Source organism: Manis pentadactyla, chromosome 8, assembly GCF_030020395.1.
Source record: "Manis pentadactyla isolate mManPen7 chromosome 8, mManPen7.hap1, whole genome shotgun sequence".
NCBI lineage: Eukaryota > Metazoa > Chordata > Mammalia > Pholidota > Manidae > Manis > Manis pentadactyla.
The window spans coordinates 67957661-67979993 of NC_080026.1; the positions used below are offsets into that span (position 1 = coordinate 67957661).

The 22333-nt window shown below is 34.9% G+C and overlaps 1 protein-coding gene across 10 annotated transcripts in view; it reads right to left on the reverse strand.

Annotated features, from left to right (window-relative positions):
* CCSER2 (coiled-coil serine rich protein 2) overlaps window positions 1–22333 on the reverse strand; it is a 241121-nt gene that overhangs the window by 109062 nt on the left and 109726 nt on the right. For 7 of the 10 annotated variants that reach the window (XM_036883917.2, XM_036883926.2, XM_036883923.2 and 4 more), the window contains 2 exons: window positions 8708–8798; window positions 692–854 (listed from right to left, as the gene is read on the reverse strand). In XM_036883917.2, coding sequence (XP_036739812.2) covers window positions 692–854; window positions 8708–8798 — 254 coding nt within the window. Of the gene's footprint in view, window positions 1–691; window positions 855–1515; window positions 1693–8707; window positions 8799–22333 lie in introns of those variants that run through there. The other 3 variants (XM_036883919.2, XM_036883918.2, XM_036883927.2) reach the window with 3 other exon arrangements.

Consider the following 22333-nt stretch of genomic DNA (forward strand, 5'->3'; position numbering starts at 1 on the left):
GGTAAACTGAAGTAAAGAGGGGCTGAATAAATTATCTAGCTCACAAAGCCAACTTGTGCCAGCCAGGGTTTGATTCCAGGTTTGAATGACTACAGACCCACATTATACATAAGGTCTGATCAACTTAAAGACTATACTATTTTTAGCCCTATTCATATATTGCACTGCCGTATTTTTTTGTTTGTATTGTAAAATATTCATATAATGAACAATGTTCTGATGTAAAAAGAAAAAAGACCATGTTATGCTTCAAAAGGGAAAAAATTCTAGTGTACAATACCTTATTCTGCTTCTAACAATACTTGAGGAATTTTTAAATTTCCATTTACTATACAAGCAAAAGAAGACAAATTATTTGGCATTTAGTTTTATACATTATTATTTTAGAACTAATAAACCTTAACAACAGTTAATCTTTACTAAATGAGAATTGGAAAATCATAATAATATACTTAAAGTCCAATTAGCAGACATAAATAAAATATTTATAATAAAGCTAATGAAAAAGGATTTGAGTCTAATGGAAAAAATTAGCTTACTAGTACCACATATAACTTATGAAGTTTTTTGTTTCCTCTAAAAACCAGACATTCCACCCCCCCCTCAGAAAAAACAATTTTGAGAGAGCAGGGGGGAATTATGATTTGAAATTATTCAGAAGATAGAAAAATATAATCTAAATTAGGCTCACCTGCTCAAGTCACTTTTTCCAGGGTGATGATAGTGGTCAGGATGGCTGAGGTGGCAATGTTCCTGTCCACTCCACCTCTGGGGTGGCCTTTTCCAAAATCCTTCCTGAGACTGCCGAACATTTCTTTCTGATCGGTCAAAGCGGTTCATATTGTCACACTCCACTAGACAGATTCAAAAGCAAAACACTAAATGTACATACTTTATTAAAGTTAACTACTTATAGCTTGGTAATTAAACGCTGCTGAAAATATGAAAGTAATATCCTAAAAATACCAACCATTTATGTTAACTAATCACAAAATCAAGATTTCCAGAAGGAAAAGAATCAGTTCTTTTGGGGTAAACTTACCTCTAAATAAGTCAAACTAAAGTAAATTATAAAACTTTTATATCATAGTCCCTTAAGTAACAACATTCCCACTCTTTAAAACAAGCAAATTATCCTTGAAATCATTACACATTTTAAACACCAGTCATCAGTTTTAGGTGGTTTTCATCATTTTCACTAGTAGTTTCTGGTTAAAAGAGTGGATATCAAGCCTAGTAGAGAACCCATTCCTAAAAACGAATGTCACAATTAATTTTCACTAATTTCAGGAAGCACAAATAAACTCTTTATCACAGACAAGTCTTATTTTAAATTAAGCTCACAGTTTTAGAAAGTAAGATGCTTCATTCTGCCCACAGTAGAGCTTTTCAAAAAGTCTTAAATCCACAGAAAACAAAACCAGTACTTTGCAGCAACAGTATACGCCCTAAAATCCAAATGCCACAAAAACAGGGAAAGAATCTCTGAAAAATCCAAGCTTCTCCTTCACTTACCCCAATACTTTTTCCTCACATATCTGAGCACTCACTAAGAGAGTTACTTTGTACAAGGGAGACATTGTGTCGCCGGCTGCCTACTCAGACATAGCTGCACACAAGCACTGACAAACAGGCCTTCCTTCCTGCTCAACTCCCAGCCCTCCCTGTGGGAAGCAAGCCCAGTTTACCCTGTGACTCCATCTTCGCTGAGTGCTTACATAGCTACTGAGTTAGGGCTGTTACTAAAAATACAACTAAACATACTAACCCAAGCCAAGACCAGGAAGGGGTTCTCCAGTCTGAGAATTATTACATGAGAAAGTTCAAATCCTGCATGTTCAGAACTCCTTGTGATAAAAAAAGCTTTAGAAATCAATGTAATCCCCAATTTAAAGTAACTCCTTATTTAAATGATTGCTTTTGAAAGTTTCAAATGAAAACTTCACTTTGAAAGATGGAAAGTGTTTCATTATAGTAATGAAATAAAAACAAACTCCTTACTCCAAAGAAAGATGATATAAAATAATGTAGACATTCAGTTCTCATATACACTGAATTCAATGTAATATATTTCTTCCAAATATGTAACAAAGTTTTGAAAGACACTGAAATTTTGTTTGTATTCATTAGAAGAATCAATTTTGGGGAAAAACTACGTACTTTATAGTTTTTTTTTAACTTTTTTTAAAAGAAGTTTTACATTTGAAATTATTTCAATTTCTTGTCATCTCACTGGAATAAACTAAGGTCTTCTTTCTTTTTTTTTTTTTAAGTTCCATTATAGAAAACCTGACTAAGAGATAAATAAAGGTATGGTGACTATTATGACAAAAAAATCAGGAGCAGCAAAAGAAAAACTAAAAAATAATCCTAAGAAGGCTTAAAACTATTAATTCACATTTGTATTATACTCATAGATTCAGTTAAGTCCCTTAAATACAGTGACGCTTGAACAACACAGGTCTGCGGACGTCCATTTATACACAGATTTTTTTGGATAAATAAACTGGAACATATTTTGGAGATTTGCAACAATTTGAAAAAACATTTTCTTTTCTCTAGCTTAGTGTATAGTAAGAATACAATATGTCATTCACAGTATAACATACAAAATATATGCTGAATGATGGTTTATGTTATTGGTAAGGCTTCTAGTCAACAGCAGGCTAATAGTAATTTAGTTTTTTGGGGTCAAAAGTTTTACCTGGATTTTTCAACTGTGCAGGGGTCAGTGCCCCAACCTCATGTTGTTCAAGGGTCAACAGTATTTCTACATGGCATTAAAATGTCACTCTAGTTTAAGCCACTCTATATAGCTGAGGAATCACTACTTTAAATGCTCTGAATTTATACTTCTTCTTAATTTAGGAAGGCAACATTATATTCAATCTCCAAACAAGAAATAATAATAATAACTTGATATGTAAATTAGGATATCATCAACACAGTGCACATAGAGTAGCAAGCAGCAAATGACCAAATGACCCTGGCAAACAGACCAGGAGATGGGGTTAAATCCTGCGGGAAAGTAAAAATGCAGAAATTGATTTACTGCTTGTGCTGTTTGCTAAATAAAGGTCACTGGTACTACACACACGCTCCAAAATAAAGCATCTTTATTGAAACATGTATTCAACCATGGGTGTAATGGCAAATAAGCACTGGAAACAAACATTTCCCATGACCACAAAAGACTATTGGCAGAAATTGAGACAGTGAGGTCTTAAGCTCTCCAAGAAATGACTGCTCCAAGACTCGGTAGAAATGGTCCTGCTTATATTTCCACCTGTGGCATCCATTAATCATGTGCGTGTATACTTTAAAATATTACTAAAAAGATAATGTGAAATATTTGATCATTTCTTAGAAAAGCTTAAGAGTTCCCAGACACAATGAAAGTACTAATATAGAAAGGAAAATGGAAAGCCAATAAAATTATAAGATGGAGATAAATCAAAACCAGTTTCCAGACCCAATGAAGGAACAGGACAGAAAAGACTAAGAAAGGAAGTAAGTCTCTCTGAATGTGCAATATTATAGGGAATAAGAGGTGAACGTAATGGCATCCCACTTTGAAAAATGTTTAACCTAATATACTAATCAAAACTATGTACACAGCAGATTTGGCCCTTATTATGAGTTGAGGACTAGAGAATAAAGATAGGCCTTCTGAAGGAGGTTCTAAGAGTAAAAGGCAACAGATTTTAGTAGTTTTCACTATGATAGACTATGAAATAATAACTCCCTCTGGAGAAAGAAAGAGAATCTAACGTGGCTAACCGAAAGGTATGGGATTAGGAGATGCCTATGTCTAACACTCATCATATTCATCTCTTGGGATTTTATAAAGGAACAAAATATGACACCAAAAGTAACCTTCACTATTTCTCTGATAACTTAAAGTTTTAAGAAGGTAATGGATAACACAGGTAGTACTTCCATCTGTAACTAAGGAAGAAATGAAGACGCAGGAAGAAATTACACATCACAAAGCCCCAAAAAAATGTGCTTTGCAGATTTTACAATCTGATCAGGAAAGCTTTAAACAGAAATTGGACTTGAAAGAATAAAGCTCTCATTAAAAAAAATAATAATACTGTACCTTGTTATTACTAAATACAATTAGTACTGAAAAGGAAAATACATTTCCAGAAGAAAACACAGTAATTAGAAAGTGGTCAAGCACAATGCTACTGACCTCACATGACCATATCTCAAGAAAAAGATTTTTTAGCAACTACATGGCCTTAGGAAATATAACATGAAACAAGGGCAATTTAATAGGCACCCTGATTTGGTGGGGTGGAATTCAGGAAATAATTAGCAAGACATCTTTTTCAACAGAGAGAAGTTTAAAACAGAATGGGTACAGGAAATAGCACACGCAAGAAGATATATACACTGTGGAAATTCCATAAACCTAAGTAAGGATTACAGTATGTATGTGCCAAATGCTAGTTTTTAATCTGTAGGCAATGTGTGAATATTAGAAGTTTCTGATCAAGAGCATAAAGCAATACAATTGTGCTTTTAATATAACAAAATTATTCATTTGAGAGACACTTTAGAACGAAACAGGAGCAAATCTCAAATACCCAATGGTCTGGCAAAAAAAAAAAAAAAAACACTCAGATTCCAAAATTGTTTCCAAAATTGTTTTCTTGATCCTTGTCCACAGTCAAATAAAAATATAAAAGAATTAAAAAATTTCTCTTCTGGGTCCTCCCAAATCACAGCTCAAACCTACAGTCCTTTTCTCCTTTTATTCCTCTTCCCTCATTCTATGCTCCCTAATTTCCCTCTGCCCCATCTCTCCCTCTGACCCAATCCTCTACTTTGCAAGCTGGTCAGAGTCTAAAAAGCTCAATACCTTTTATAGTTAAACCTACTTTAGAAGAGGGAAAACCCAGGGCCCCCAGATATATACTAATTAATTCATGCATTAGAGGAAACTCCAGGTCCAAATAAATAGAAATAGAAAAAGCACTGTGAAGAGCCTGAAGGTAACTGAAGAACCGATGACTCACTGTATAGAGCAGGAAAAAGGTTTTCTCAATCCTCTTAGGGTCTGAAAATTCAATTGACCAGATTAACTGGAGAAAAGCATACAAATTCATTTAATAAATGACACAGGAGCCTACATAAGGAAATGAAGAATCAAAGAAACAGGCCTGTGTATTTTTATAGATTTGAGGAAGAGTGGACAGTCGTGGAGGTACGCGACAGGTTAAGGAGTGTAACATAACTGTAGTAAACTGGGGGAAACTTAGCAAGGCCTGTTCATTAGTATTCTTCTGGGTGTCCTTCTGTCTTCTCCAGGCATAGAGAGGGCACCTCTCACAGGAGGGTTTTATGACCTGCTTCAGGGAAGAAAATCAAGGGGGTTGGGAAATGAGAGTGACTTTCTTGCTTTCGTTGTTTTCTCAAATGCCTTCACCTTAAAATACTCAACATGCCAAGATGCCGTATTTTCAAGCAGTGTTTCCTGAACTCCTCCAATTGCACAGGAGACCAGAATAGGTTAGAAAAGACCTCTCAATGAACTCTTTTCTGTGAACACAGATTGGACTCTGATTCAGTTCTGTAAGTAAAGAATGGATAAATCCACTGTGGACTTCAGGAACAGACTAACACCTTCAGATAACACTCAGGAGTAGATTCTGAAAGAAAGGTGATCCTGTCTCTCTCTTCACTTTCTGGGAAAGATTTTAAGGCAGAAATAGGGCAAACAGCCTCACTGCCAGATTTCCAATGACTGGAAAGAGCCTTAGGAAAAAAAATACAAATCAGAACAAACTGATATCCTGCATATAAAACAACTAGATGCCTCTACTACAGTCAATTATACTGCTGGAAGTAGTCTCTTAACATACTTATAAGTACTATATATAGGACTTTGGAAAAACAAGTGTCCTGTATCACATAAGAAATAATAGAGAAAAATAGAGTGGGTAATTAACCAAAGTGTTATGGGGGGGAAATCAAGCACCCAATTTCTACTTTAACCCCTAAACTAAAAGATAAATTTCTAGATCAAAGGACAGCCTTGCAAATGTTTTATTGTTACAAGCACTACAATATCAACTTTGAAGTCCACAACTGTTATATAACTTCCCCATCTGTGCCACAAAACCACCCAAGTGTGTGTATCTCCAGTAACTCTCAGTTCCCAAACCCTAGCCCACAACTGTCCAAGAAATACCTGACCAACATCCTTTCCTCCTCTGTGCTACAACTTATGTTACCTAATAGGTCACAATTTACTACACAAATGCAACTAACCAGATAGATATGCTCCTCGTGGCCTCTTCCTTGAAATCCAAGATTCCCCTATCCATAGTGAAGACACAGCAAACTTGTATCCAAATCAAACCCAAACTGAAGATCTCAATGAGGTGCCAATCTTCTTGCTGGCAAAAATTCCACTGGTACTGGCAGAATTAGTGATGCTGAAGCCATCAAGGTTCAGAGTAACCCTTCCAAAACGCTACCCTCATTTGCTTGAGCCTCAAATACCAGAAGCTAAAGGGAACTAAAACCAATAGTCAAAAGTACATTAGAAGACTCCTTAAACTTTGTACCAATCCTCTTAACATTTATATTCTTCTAATCAAAAAAGTCAGTGGATAGGTATAGTCTCTCAGGACCTCAGAGCTATAAAGACAATTGTCATCTTTGATGCCTCTGAGACCCACGTCATCTTTCTTCAATGGTTCCACTAGCTCAAAACAGTCAATATAGTCCTTCTCCTAGGAAAATCTACATTATATGTGAGATGTTATACCTCAGGTATTCCCTCCTTTTTTTCACAAGTCCCCAACTAAGACCTCAAAGACTATAGCATGAAGCATGCTCTAAGACTGATTCCATATCTCTACTTCCTGTTGTAGCTCAGAAAGGGTAAAAGGTTTCCACAGAAGTTATTATAATTTTGTCAAAGTAAAATGCATAGGATGTGATTTATTCCAAGGAGGTAAATCCGGCTCTCATTACTACTAGTCCTTAAAACTTCACATTAAATCTCCTGCATCATCAAGTCTCATTATTTTTCCCCTACAATTTTCAATGGTTTATATTTTTCCTCAGTGTTCTACAATATTTTTCCACTTTCTCCTCCAGGCCACTAATTTGGATTTCAGCGGCAGCTCTGCTTTCTGTCATCTGCTGGACAGTTCTGCTGGGAAATCTTTTGTAGCTTAGAAAGCATTGTGCTACAATTGAATCTCCCTAAATTGCTCTATTGTCTTCTTGAGCCACTTTAATCCTGGAACTCTGTTGTTTTCCCTGTTCTTCTTCCTGGGTACTGGCTATAATTTTTCTTAGTTGACCGAAACTCAGTTCTGGTTACTAGAGTGACAGCAGAACCACAAACAGGTACAAGGTACAACAGTCTAGCCCTATTGTAGGGTAGATACTGTTCTCAACTCTTCATTCTCTCCTTTACCATAATTACACATTCAATGTCCTCTTCTGCAGAGCTTCTCCTTATGAACAGAGTATACTTTCCAGTCACATTGCTATTACGTTTTATAACTTGCTTTGGCGAACAGAATGTGGGTAGAGGTAGCAGTGTGTTGATTCTAAGTCAAGACTTTAAGAGACATTATATGTGTGTTTCTGTTGACCCTGTTGTCCTTCTGCCATATGCCATGAGAGCAACCTGCTGCAAGTAGTCTTGGTCTCAAAATGAAGAAACAAGGAGTAGATCTGAACTCAGTCCACAACCTGAGCTGTCCCAACTAATCCACAGATCCATGAATGAGAAAAATAAATATTTATTTTGAAGGCCACTGAGATTTTGAGATTATTACACAGCATCCCAACAGTGTAAAAAAAAAAAAGCCTGACCAATGTAACAAATGTGAGCAGCAAGCAGGCTCCTAGTACCTCAATTAAGCACTAAAACACACACATACCCTCTCTGAACTATCCCTGCATTTTTCTACAATCATTTATAAAAAGGACTTCACCACCCTTTTTAATTTATCCCTTGCCCATGGAAAGCCTGAGTGACCAGGCAAACGCTGACTGACAGGGAATCCACACATCTCATGAGCCATTCCTCCTTCCAGGATTCCCATTTCAACCCTTGCCCCAGGGGCTTTTCTTGGCTGGTCTCTGGTTCTAGACCAGTACTTAAGCGGTACTTAAGATAGAAAAGAACGCCCAGGCCCTTCTTGCATATGGATTATTAAAGTCCCCACTCCAGCAATTGCTGGAATCCAGAGAGGAAGACAGATTGGATTTGGGAGAGAAAAGAGTAGAATGACTCGTTCAGAAGATCACCATTTTCTCAGAATTTAATCTTTCCAAAGTATTTATAAACTTAATGATTTTTTACTGCTGTTTCACAAGCCAAATGATATCTCTGTTTCTCTAAATGTATTTCTTCTTAGAATCAAGATGAGACAAAGGAAAAATTAGATATGTATGCAAGGGGTAAGAAGGCAAATCCTATCTACCACTTAACTTTATGGTATAGGTATACAATACAGAATTATATTTAAGACCTACAAAATTAAGTTTCAAAAATTTAGTAAGTGAACAAATGAACCTATTTCACAGTACTTTTTAATTCTCATTACACTGATTCTCAGTCTAAAAGGGCTTCCTCCACTGAGATTAGGAAGTCTGTAAAAAACAAATATCAAATTGCCTATAGTCAAGTAGCTCAACTATATGCCTCCAGAGGTTCATCCATACTTACCATTTTCAAGAGGTGCATCCTCGGGCAGATCCATGTCAAGCATAAGGTCATCATCCTCAAGGTCACATGATTCAAGGTTATTCAAAATATCCTGTGAACAAAAGCAGTAAAAAAATGCTATAATCTAGGTCATGGGTAGGTTGTGATGACCTATGGTAGGTTATCATATATTACTATATACTAGTCTGATTTTACTCAATGTTTGTGTTACAGGAATAGATTTTAAAAATTTTAAAAATTAAAAATTAAAAACTTTAAATGAAAAAAAATGGATGCAATTGGTTTACTTGATTAAACTATTTATAGCATCCTTCTCCTGGTCTTCCTCCCCTGATTTTATTTTTATTTAAAAAAATTTTAAATGTGCTCACTATTCACAAGATATTGTTCTAAGAACTTTATAAATATTAATTTACTTAATCTTCAAAAGAACTCTATGATTTAGTGACTAATACAATCCTCCTTTTAAGTATGATGAAATTAATGCACAGAGTACCTCAATATCTGGCCAAAAGAGGAGGAGGTCTAGCTCCTGACTCCATGCTTTAACAACTTCCTTGATAACATGAATTATTCAAAATGGTAACATCAAGATTCAAAGATGGTAAAGAATCTCCCAGAAGTTATTCATATTTGGTAAGGGAGGTTATGTTTTATTATCTCTAGGGAGTGGACCACTTACATAAAATAAAATAAGCCTTTAATGATGTGATTATTCTATTGCCTTTCTTGTGCCAAATCCATCAACTACTACCTTGGCACCACTACTCCTCAGCTTGCAATAATTCATTCTTTTTTTATAGTAAGACTGGTCTAGTCAAACTGCTTTAAGCAGCTCCTCCTAGTCAAACTGGTTGGTATAAGCAGCTCCTCCTGGGTAGTTCTATTTGTGACCTTGCTAGCTAGAACCTATCTTTAGAAAACTAAAGTTCTGCTTTCAATGATTCTTATTCTGAAGTCTAAATAACTAAATAAACTAAGTTTAAAAAAACTAAGTTTAAAGTAATGAACTCAACTTGACCTACAGTCCACTGGTAGATCCTTCCAATCCAATAACTGATTCAACACTGCAAAACCTTTTCTTAGTATATATAAGTATAAAGACCACAAATCCACAAACTTTTTAACAACTTGGAGATTATGGCCTTGAAAAACTCTTACAGAGGGGAATATCTATTTTATTGCAGATAATACAAATAAAATTGGAATTGTTTCCTATGTCAGGTATTCCATCTAAATCTTTCCAATTTTGTGTTATTGGGCCTTCCTTCCAGAATCCCTTGCGGACTGGATTAAAAGTAACTGAAATAATTGTTACTAAAAAACAAAACAAAATAGAAAACTCTGAATAATAATTTAGCCTTGGCACAAGAGAAAGAAATTTCACAGAACCTCTTTCCATCATAAAATATTTGCTGTCCTTAATACATAGTCTTCCTAAAAATCAAGAAAAGAGATGAGCATGAAATAAAAATTGGAAAAGGTCATAACAGGCAATTCACAAAACATAAAATAAACAGCCAGTATACATGATGTAGGAAAGAATGCTAACACTAATGTTGATTTACCATGATGGAAAGGAATCTAGTACTCATCTATACTCCAGATGGGATTAGATTCATACAAACTTTCTGGAGACTAACTGGCTCATTTAGCTACAACCTTTTTTTAAAAGGCAAATATTTCCTTTCAATGAATTCATACCCTAGAAATAGACAAATGCAGAATATGTGTTAAGTATGTTTACTGTAGCATTGCTCAGCATAGCAGAAAAGTATTAAGGATAGCAAATAATCTAAATGTCCAACAATAATATCAATAATTCATTATATTTTACTGCTGAGTAGTATTTCCATTTCATGGATGTACCAGTTTGTGCACCATTAACTCACTGAAGGACATTTGGTTTTTTCCAGTTTTTAGCTATCATAAATAAAACTACTATGAACATTCATGTACAGCCTTTGTGTGAACATAAGCTTTAATTTCTCTAGGGTAAATACCCAGGAGTGGGGTTGTTGGGTGAAATAGTACATGTTTAACTTCTAAAAAACTACTAAAACATTTCCTAGAGTTGATGTGTAACAGTTTATATTCCAAGTATCAATGAGACTGGCCTTTCCTTTATGTTCCTCCCCAGCTTGACTACAAACATGTACATAGCAGACCTTCTTCCTAGTTTGGGACTTGAGTCCCTGGTTCCAAAGGGTGCAGTGGAGACTTTATTCACAAAGAATTTGTTTTGTCTGCTCTAAGCTGTCCGGGGTTACCTGAATGACTGACACAAAGTGCTTGTCTTTGTTTTGCCTAACTCAGAATTCTCTCAGGGTAGAAAAGCAGGAGGCATTGTTCAAATATATTATAAGGCAAACAAACATTCCAGAATCATCCTGGGGCAAAATATCATAGTTAAGACATGTAATAAAATGCTGAAAGACTGAGAGAAAAGACTGGAGAGAGAGTTTCTTTAGGAAATGAGGTAATTCAAAGCCACATTTACTGGGGAATTCAGAAAGCCACGAAAATGCCCAGGACAGGAACTATTCCCAGTAAATACCTTAAAAAAACCCAAAGTTTTCAACTCTGGCTGCTCTCTAAGCTCAGAAGAAGTAACAAGTAAAGACTTAAGGAAGAATTGTAAATGGTCAGACTAAGCATTGAAGGAGTACTCCAACACAAAAGGCAATATGCAAAGATAATGACAGGTGAGTATTTTTAATTCTGACCAGATTTTTGAACTCTTCTTAAATGAGGAATTTGCTACATTATCCTTTTCAAATATGGAAAATAAATTTTTTGCCCTGTATTGTTTCTGTGCCCTTTTTCTAGAACTCTTTCTTGTTGGCTATTATATCTCATTTGAGCCTGTTTTCTATTTTCTGTTCATTCTTTATTAACCTTTGTTCCTTAGGTTTTTTTTTGTCCTTTGTCATTTGAGAAATTTCCTAGAGTTCATTTTCTGGTGCTTTTTGTTGAATTTTTAAATCAGACAATTACTTAACTCTTTATGGAAAATTTCAAACATTTAAACCTAGAGAGAAGAGTCATGGAGGTTCACTATAGCAATTACTTAATAATCATTGAATCATAGCCTTTTTTCACTTACATCCCTATTCATCTACTCCTTTCCCCCAGCTGGGATTAATCTGAGCAAGTTTTAGACATCATCATGATTTAAATGTAATATAAAATATTCATATGTAAGTGTGTCTACATATTAGACATCATGATTTCAATGTAATATAAAATATTCATATGTGTGTCTACATATAAGTGTGTCTATATATTTACCTACATATAAATATCTACATTTATATGTAGATATCTATATTTTTTACCAGTAGTTATTTCTGGAATGTCTTAACTAATGGATAAGGACTCTTAAGACATAACTACAGTTTATCATACCTATAAAATATTAACAAGTCATTTCTTAATATCATTAAGCTCCCAGTAAATGTTCAATTTTCTTTTTAGTAAACTGTTATTTTAGAACAGTTTTAGATTTACAAAACTTACTGCAAAGGTAATAGAGTTCCTGTGTACCCCACACTGTTTCTCCTATTAGCATATTATACAAATATAGTATATTTATCACGAGTGAACCAATATTGATAACTTACTACTCAAAGTCCATACTATTCAGATAGTCTCAGTTTTCTCATTCTTTTTCTCTTCCAGCATCCCATCCAAGATACCAGATTATACTTAAGTAGTCATTGTCTTCTTAGACTACTCAGTGTCTCAGACTTGTCTTTGATGGCCTTGGCAATTCTGAATACTAATAATCAAGTATTTTATAGAATGTTGCCCAACTGGGATTTGTCTGATGCTTTTCTTAGGATTAGAAAGGGGTATTCTTTTTTGGAAGGTAGACCAAAGAGGTAAAATGCATTCTCATCACATATCAAGTGTACATACTGTCAGTGTGAATTACCATTGTTGATTGATGTTAACCTTAATCACCTGGCTTGAGATAATGTTTGTAAGGTTTCTTCACAGTAAAGTTCTTTTGTTTCCTCTCCTTCCATACTATACTATTTGGGAAAAAATCACTATGGGCAGCCCACACTTCAGGAGCAGCTAGTTATGCTCCACCTCCTTAAGGGTGGAGTATCTGTATAATAATTTATTTGGATTTGTACTGCAAGATTGAAACAAATTTCTCTCTTCTCCCTCATTTATTTATTTAGTCACTTATAAGTTTTGACTTAAATACTTTAACCTTTCTTATCTATAACCCCATCATTTTGTTTGTTATTTTTTGAGTACTTGGTTTTTTTTTTTAATTTTCTGGGACTATAAGATGCCCAAGGTCATCTTGAATATTACCTGCCTCAGTCCTAGAATTTGCCATTTCTCCAAGTATTTTATAGAATATTGCCCAACCTTTAATTGGAGAATGGTATTAGAAACCAAAATTTGATGTAAGATGTGCTTCTTGGCTCTATCAGCTGAAAGAGCAAGGAGAAATATGTTTATGCCAACTTGCATATTTACACATACCTGTTAATAGTTCTGTGTGTAACCACCTGTATTTTAAGCTAAACATGAGTTTATATACTAATGTTCCCAACTTTAAATTACCACATGTATCCTTCTTTTTCCTCTTGCTTGTTTGTAACCTCCCACACTAACATTAAGAAACAGTAAGAAACCTGCTGCTTACCTTCAGTCATCCATTTACTTAATCACTCTATTCCAATATACATGTATAGTCATTTCAGAATCGTTAATTTGCACCCCCATAGGAAACACCTTTATCAGCTAGAACACAGAGCTTATATAGAATTCTGTGCATTTAGCCTTACAGAATTCATTCATTTCCAATGTTACTTAAGTCAACAACTTATTCCTACACTCCCCTCAGTGAAGTTGTTTTATGTATTTGAAATGCATTCAGGCTTCTGTCACATTCTTCATTCCCTCCTTAATATGAATGCTTTATACAAATATTCTCTGTGCTGTAAAGTTCAAAGGATTTTGACAAGTGCTTAATGTCTTGTATTCACCATGGCAATATCTTAATAGTTTCACCATCCTAAAACATCACCTAAACATTGTCTATTTATCCCTACTTCCATTGAGCCCCTGATAAACACTGCATCTGTTGTTTTGCCTTTTTAGAAATGTCATATAATTGAAATCATACAGTATATAGTTTTTTCATACTGGCTTTTTTTCATTTGGCAATTTGCATTTAAGACTCATTCATGTCTTTGTGGATATCAAGCAAAATTTCTTTTTATTGATGAATAATATTACATTGTATGGATATATCACAGTTGTTTATCCATTTAGCTATCAAAAGAAATGTTGGTTGCTTTCACTTTTTGGCCATTGTGAATAAAGCTGTCATCAATATTCACATACAGGTATTTCTGTGGATAGACATTTCAATGCATTTTGGAAAATATCAGAATGCAGTTGCTTAACCATATGTTAAGACTATGCCTAACCTTTTAAGAAACTGCCAGCCTGTTCTGCAAAGTAGATGTCCCATTTTACATTTCCACTAGAAAGTGAGAGTTCTGGTTCCTCTGCATCCTCACCAGCAGTTGGTATTGTCAGTGTTGGATTTTAGGCATTCTAATAGGTATACAGTGATATCTCATTGTTGTTTTAAATTTACAGTTCCCTAATGACAAATGATATTGAGCATCTTTTCATATGCTTGTATCTGTGAAACTTTGGTGAAGTGTCAGTTTAGATCTTTTGCCAACATTTTAAATTAATTTCTTATTGTTGAGTTTTAGGAGTTTTTTGTGTATTTTGGATATTTTGGATATGTTTTTCATTAGATATGAGTTTTACAAATACTTTCTTCCAGTCTCTACCTTATCTTCTCATTCTCTTAAAAGTACGTTTCTCAAAGGAGACATTTTAATAAACTTCACCTATTCGGTTTTTTCTTTAAAAAATCATGTTACTTGTGTAGTTAAAAAATCTTTACCAAACTGAAGGTCATGTAGTTTTTCTACCTTGTTTACTTCAAGAAGTTTTATAGTCTTGCATTTTACATTTTGGTCTGTGATCTATTTTGAGGCAATTTTTGTGTAACGCCAGTGAGTTAATTTTTTGCACCTAATTTTGTCTAAAAGTTTCTAGCAGTTTGTTGAAAAGAGTATTCTTTCTGCATAGAATTGCCTTTACTCCTTTGTCAGAATCAGTTGAGTTTGTGTGGGTCTACTTCTGAGCTGTTTTGTTCAATAGATCTATGTGACTATTTTGCTAATAACATGCTGTTGACTGTTGTCTTACAGTAAGTCTTCTGTTATATAATAAAGAACTCAGAAGGCTTTTGTTCCTAGTTCCTATGTGAGAACCTCTACAACTTTGGAATTCCCCAAGTAACAGAAGTGGTTTTGTCATGGTGGGCCCTAGTAGTTTGTGCTAGTGAGGTGACTCAGGATGGGAGTAGGCCAGGCAAGAGAAAACAAACAAGTGATTAGAGGGGTAGGGTGTTGAGCTATGTGATATTAGTCTGACCTCTGGGGAACAGAAAAAGTGGGCTGGAGATTGAGTTTGGTCATGTGGCCACGATTTAATCAGTCATGCCTACATAATGAAATTCCAGTAAAAACTCTAGAGACTGAATCCCAGGTGAGCATCTCTGGTTAATTACTCTGTGCATATTGTTTGTCCTCAGGTACCAAGGAGAGGACCTGTTCTGATTCCACAGGGAGAGAACATGGAAGCTTCATATTTGGGATCTTCCCAAACCTTGCCTTGTATCTTTTCTTTTTGGTTGGTCATGATTTATATACCCCTTTTGCTATAATAAAACTATAATCATAAAGTATGTTGCTTTTCTGAGCTCTGAGTTGTTCTAGTGAATACTTGACCTGAGGGAGTAGTGGGAACCCCTGAATTTGTAGTCAGTTGATCAGAAGTGCAGGACCAAAGTGAACTTTGGTTGGTGGTGTCTGAATTAAGGTTAGTCTCACGAAGGATAGTACCCTTTCCCTGTGACATTTGTTCCAACTCTGGATTGTTAGCATCAAAAGTCATTGTACTTGGTGTCATAAAAAGTGAAATTAGCTAGATCAGCCCTGACTCACCGAAACATGTGGTTTGGGAAGAGAAGGATGAAGGGGAAGGAGATGAGGAATTTTCAATTCTTAGATGGCTGTCTAGTCACTCATGAAACTGCAGCTGTGCTACTAAATAAAAAAGTTACGGAATGAAATTTAGAAACGGTGGTAGACCCAAATACCAAGGGGATGGCTCACTGGATACATGAGGAAATGCAAAATAAAAAGAAAGAAACTAAATACACAATCCTTTGGTTGTTATTACCTATGATAGCCAAAAGGAAAGTAGTAGAGTGTGCTGGGGCTAATCCTGATGCTGAGCCAAGCTTGGATTTCAGTCAGACAGAGCTACACCAAATAGCCTTAAGGACTGTTCTTTTAGAACAGCCAGGATTTAGAATAGCCAGGATTATTCTAGGATAACAAACAGTACTATTATACCTTCTTGTTACCAAGAAAGGAAGTCCAGTTAGGGGGAAGGCAAAACCAAGGAACTACTGAAACCAGGGATTATAGTGCCAAGGAGTTGTCTCACTTTCTCTGTTCCCCAGAGGTCAGACTAATATCACATAGCTGTATTATCAGCTTCCTAAAGAACCTTTACTAAAATGGATTGTAACAGTGACTAATTTAGAGGCAGAATCTTTGGTTTTGAATGCTACAGAGTGTAAGACAATGTTTGGTATAGAACCCACAGCTTACTATAGAGCAATCATAGATGACTGTACATGACAAGTTATTCCCAAGGGAGCAAGTAGCCTGGTGGACTGGATAAAAGCTGTTGTAAAGATGTTTGCCTGAGAAGAGGGACTTTCTTTCTCTTGTTAAATATCAAGCAGATGAAGTGGCTGTACACTTTATAGCAATCCAGTGCAGGATTGGCTTTATGATGGTTGGAATATTCATGTACTGAATATGTCCCTTAACCATGTCATGGTAACTGCTGTGATTGTGATGTGCCCTTCTTCATGGGTACTCCCATGTAACCATACTGCTATAAAACCAAGCAGCTGTCTGAGAAACCTTATCAGATTTGCCGTCTTGGTTTTCCTTATGGGTATTAAAAATACTAAAAAAAAAAAAAAGACTCATTAACAGAAGAGAGAAAGACAGAAGGGGAGAGCCAAGGGACTGGTCCCATCGGGGGTTGCTGTTTTTTAGGAATGGGATGAATATACTGAACATTGATGAGGTTGAAGCAAAGGTGTTAATGTAATCCCAAGATTGTACCAATGGGAGCCAATGCTTGTTCTGCAACATTTAAAGGGTCCTAAACAACTCTATTTACCCCAGTTTGGAGGAATTTAAAAAGCTGAAAGGCAAAGATAAAAATGAGAAGCTGGTCCAGTAGATTAGTCAAAATGAGACAGACAGAAGGGCTAGAGTCCCTTGGCTTCTACATTTTGGTTTGATGGGATTAAAGTGAAAATTCAAATGAAAATTGGAATGTTTAAACAGGCTTTATGTGAAGTGATTGGTCTCCTTTATATAGCTGTTTTGTGGAAAACAGTAGTATGTCCTACCTAGTATTATAAAACCAACTGCTTGGTGAAATATTAATGGAATTTACTGTTAGGAATACACAAATGATGATAAGAAAGCAAAACAGCCTTAATACTGATTAGAGAAAGTTTTAACGGTCTGGATAGAAGATCAAACCAGTTACAACATTCCCTTATCCAGAGCAAGGCCCTAATCCCTTCAATTCTGTTGAAGGCTGAGAGAGGTGATGAAGCTGCAGAAGAAAAGTCTGAAGCTAGAAGAGGTTGGTTCATAACATTTAAGAAAGAAGCCATCTCCGTAACATAAAAGTGCAAGATAAAGTAGCTGGTACTAGTGTCGAAGATGCAGTAAGTTATCCAGAAGGTCTGGCTAAGACAATTAATGAAGGGGGCTACAGTAAACAGTAGATTTTTAATGTAGACAAAAACAGCCTCATATTAGAAGATGTCATCTAGGACTTCCAAAGCTAGTTCCTGGCTTCAAAGACAAGCTAACTCTCTTGTTAGGGTCTAGTGCAGCTGGTTACTTTGCTGAAGCCAGTGCTCATTGACCATTTTGAAAATCCTTGGGTCCTTAATTATGCTAAATCTACTCTGCCTGTGCTCTACTAATGGAACAAGAAAGCCTCGATGTCAGTACACCTGTTTACACATGACTTACTGAATATTTAAAGCCCACTATGGTGAAAGATTCCTTTCAAAATATTACTGCTTATTGAAATGTATCTAGTCACCCATGAGCTCTGATGGTGATGTACACTGAGATTAATGTTGTTTTTATGTCTGCTAATATAACATCCATTCTGCAGCCGATGGATCAAGGAGCAATTTGGACTTTGAAGTCTTATTATGAAAGAAAGAAATACATATTGTACAGCTATAGTTGCCATAGATAGTGACTCCTCTGATAGATGTGGGCAAAACTTGGGAAGGATTCAAAGAGGTCAAAGTATGAGCATTAACAGGAGTTTGGAAAAAATTGATTCCAATTCTCATGGATGACTTAGAGGGGTTTGAGACTTCAGTGGAGAAAGTCACTGCAGTTGTGTTGGAAATAGCAAAAGAGAATTAGAAGTAGAAGTAGAACCTGAAGACATGACTGAATTGCTGAGAATTCATGATAAAACCTGAATGGATAAAGAGTTGTTTCTTGTGAATGAGCAAAGTGGTTCCTTAAGATGGAATCTACTCCTGGTGAAGATGAAATTAAGATTGTTGAAATGACAACAACAAAGGACTTAATATTATTACAGAGACTTAGTTTATAAAGCAGCAGCAGGGTTTGAGAGGATTGACTCCAATTTTGAAAGGAATTTTAATGGTTAAAATGCTATTAAACAGCATCATACTCTAGAGAGAAATTGTTCCTGAAAAGAGGAGTCAGTCGGTACAGCAAACTTCATTGTTGTCTTATTTTAAGAAATAACCACAGGCCACTGCAACCTTCAGCAACTAACACCTTGATCATCCAGCAGCCATCAACATCAAGGCAGTACCCTCCCACCAGCCAAAAGATTCTGACTCACTGAAAGCTCAGATGATGGTTAGCAATTCTTCATTTCAGCAGTTTAGCAATTAGCAATGAAGTATTTTTCAACTGAGTATGCACATTGTTTTTTAGACCTAATGCTATCGCACACTTAATAGACTATGGTGTAGTGTAAACATAACTTTTATAGGTACTATGAAACCAAAAAATTCATTTGACTCACTTTCTTGCAATATTTGCTTTATTGGTGTGGTCCGGAACCAAACCTGCAATATCTCTGAGGTATGCCTGTATCTAATATGTGTACTATACTGTCCATAGTGTTCATAATGTTCTCTTAAAATCCTTTTTATTTCAGGAAGGTTGATGGTAAAGTAATGTCTCCAATTTCCCTTCTGACTTTAGTTGTGTTTTTTCATTTGTTCATTGTCAGTATAGTCAGTGATTTGTCAGTTTTGTTCTTTTCAAATAACCAACTTTTGGTTTCATTGTCTTTCTTTTTCTGTTTTTTATTTTTTTTCTGCACCAATCTTTATATTTCTTTCCTTTTGCTAGCTTTGGGGCTAGTTTTCTATTATTTTTCTAGCTCCATAAGCTATAAAATTAGGTCATTAATTTTTAGATTTTTCTTCTCTTTTTAACAAATGCATTTGCTGTTATGGATTTCCTCTAGGTATTTACTCTTGAGATTTTTTGTCTTTGATTCCTTGTTTGTTCGAGAATATGTTGTTCAATTTTCACGTGTTAATTTTTCAGGTTTCTTTATGTTATGATTTGTAATTTCATTACATTTGGACCAAGAAGATTCTGTCATTTGTCTTTTTTAAATTACTGAGAATTGTTCAGTGACTAACATATGGTATGTCTTAGAGAATATCCCATTTGCACATATGAACAATGTATCCTGTGTTTGCTGGGTGAATTTTTTTCTCTATATATGTATCTTTCAGATCCAATTGCTTTACAGTATTGTTCAAGTCCTCTATTTCCATAATTATTTTCTGATAGATATTCTATCCATTGCTGAAAATGTACTATTGAAATTTCCAGGTATTATTGTAGAACCATTTCTAGAATTATTAAAACTAGGACTATGCTATTTCTCTCTTCAGATTTGTCAATGTTTGCTTCATATAGTTTGTTCTGTTGGTTGGTGCATATATGTCTATAATCATTATATCTTGTTGATAAAGTCTCCCTTTATCAATATATAATATCCTTCTTAGTTTCTTGTAATAGTTTTTGACTTAACGTATTTTGTCTGATACTAGTATAGCCACCTCAGTTGTCTTTTGGTTACTGTTTGCATGGATTATATTTCTCATCCTTTTACTTTTAACCTATATGTGTCTTTGGATATAAAATGAATCTAAGATGACTAGTTGGATTTTTTTTTTTTAATCCACACTGGCAGTTTCTGCCACTTGGCTGGAGTATTTAATTAACTTAGATTTATAGTAATCACTGATAAGGAATGACTTAGTTATGTCATTTTGCTCTTTGTTTCCTGTATGTCTTCTACCTTTATTTTTCTCAATTACTCTATTAGTGGCTTTTTTGAGTTTAATTGATTTTTTTGCTGTATACTATTGTGATTTGTTTCTAATTCCTTTTTACGTATATATCTAAAATATTTTCTTTTTGGTTCCCAGGAATTAAAATGAAAAGTCTAAATTTATAAGTCTAGTTTGAAGTCATATTAGTTTAGCTTTAATGGGACTCAAAAACCCTGCTCCTATACAATTCTGTTCCCTTGTTCTTTGTTATGCTCACAATTATATCTTAATAAATTATGTGCCCATTAACATGGATTTATAATTTTTGTTTTATGTACTTCTGTCTGAAGGACTTTATTGTTTTTTATAAGGCATGCCTACTAGTTACAAACTCAGTTTTTTGTTTGTTTTGTTTTTTATCTTGTAATCTCTTAATTTTTCCTTCTTTTTGAAGGATATTTCTCCCAGATACAGAATTTTTGGTTGAGTTTTCTTGCACCACTTTAAAAATGCCATCCCACTGGATTCTGATCTCCATGTTTTATGATGAGAACTTGGCTGTTAATCTTACTGTGGATCCTTTGCATGCAAATGCATCACTTTACTCTTGCTGCCTTATGTATTTTCATTTTGACTTTTGACAGTTTGAACATAACCTGTCTTAGCATGGCCATTGGCGTTTATCCTTTTTATAATTCATTTTGCTTCGTTGAATAGATTCATATCTTTTTTCAAGTTTCAGAATTATTTGGCCATCATTTTTTTCAAATATCCTTTCTGCCTGTTTTTCATTCTCCCCGCCTTCTGAAGTTCTCATCATGCATATGTTGGAATGCTTGACCATATCGTAACAGTCTCTCAGGTGTTTTATTTTTCTCCATTCTTTTTTCTTTCTTCTTTTCAGTCTGGATAATTGTAATTGACCTATCTTCAGATTTGCTGATTCTTCTCTGTGCTCAAATCTAGTATTTTTTATTTTGTTTTCATGAGGACCAAATGAAGTAAAATTTTAGAAATGCTTACCACAGTATCTAACACCAATAGGTATGCAGTAAATTTAAGTTATAACTTTATAATCCCTTAAGTCCTATGAGTTGTCAGTTAGTTGTTCTTTCTTAATTTTTAAGTGTGGTTAAAAAAAATTAGATAAAATTTACCATTTTAGCCATTTTAAAGGTACTATTCAGTAGCATAAACTATAGTCCCATTGTTGTGCAGCAGATCGCTAGAACATTTTTATCCTGCATAACTGAAAGCCTATATCCACTGAACAACAGACTTTCCCCCCTTCCCTTCCCTTTCTCTCCTCAGTCCCTGCCGATCATCATTCTCCTTTCTGTTTCTATGAATTTGATTAGTCTAGGTACATCATGTAAGTGGAATCATTCAGTATTTATCTTTCTGTGATTGACTTGTTTCACTTAGCATAATGTCTTCAAAGTTCATCCATGTGGCTGCATGTGACAGGCTTTTCTTTTCAAGTGTGAGTAATTCTCTTTGTTCTTTCTCTGCCTTTCTCTCTCCTATCTCTCTTAGTCTATCACTATCACTCTCTCCCTCTTTTTCTTTTTCTTTCTTGGCTTCTTGCATTCAAGTAAATTTCTGCATGAAATACTAAATAAATACAAGCAAAAAAACCCACAAAGACTTCAGAGACCATACATGACAAGACAGACTTCACAAAAATAGTTTAGAAAAGTCAGTAATACACACAGCTATAGCCTACAGCAAATAACAAAAACACACCCTAAGGAGGGTGAAGAATATGATTTTCAGTGTTGACACATTAGAAATTCAAAATGTCCAGTTTTCAATAAAAATTTAGGGACATGCAAAGGAAACATCATCCATGCACTTTAAAAAAAATTAACAGATATGATCCCTGAGGAAGACTAAACATTGAACTTATCAGACATCCGATCAACTGTCTCAAATATGTTCAATGAGCTAAAGAAAACCAAACGCAAAGGATATCTAACCAAGTACAGAATATCACTGAAGAGGTAAAAAGCAATGAAAAACAGAAATTTTGGAGGTAAAAATGTAACAAAAGAAAAACTCACTATAACTTCTATCCAAAATAATTGAAAGCAGAATCTCAGATT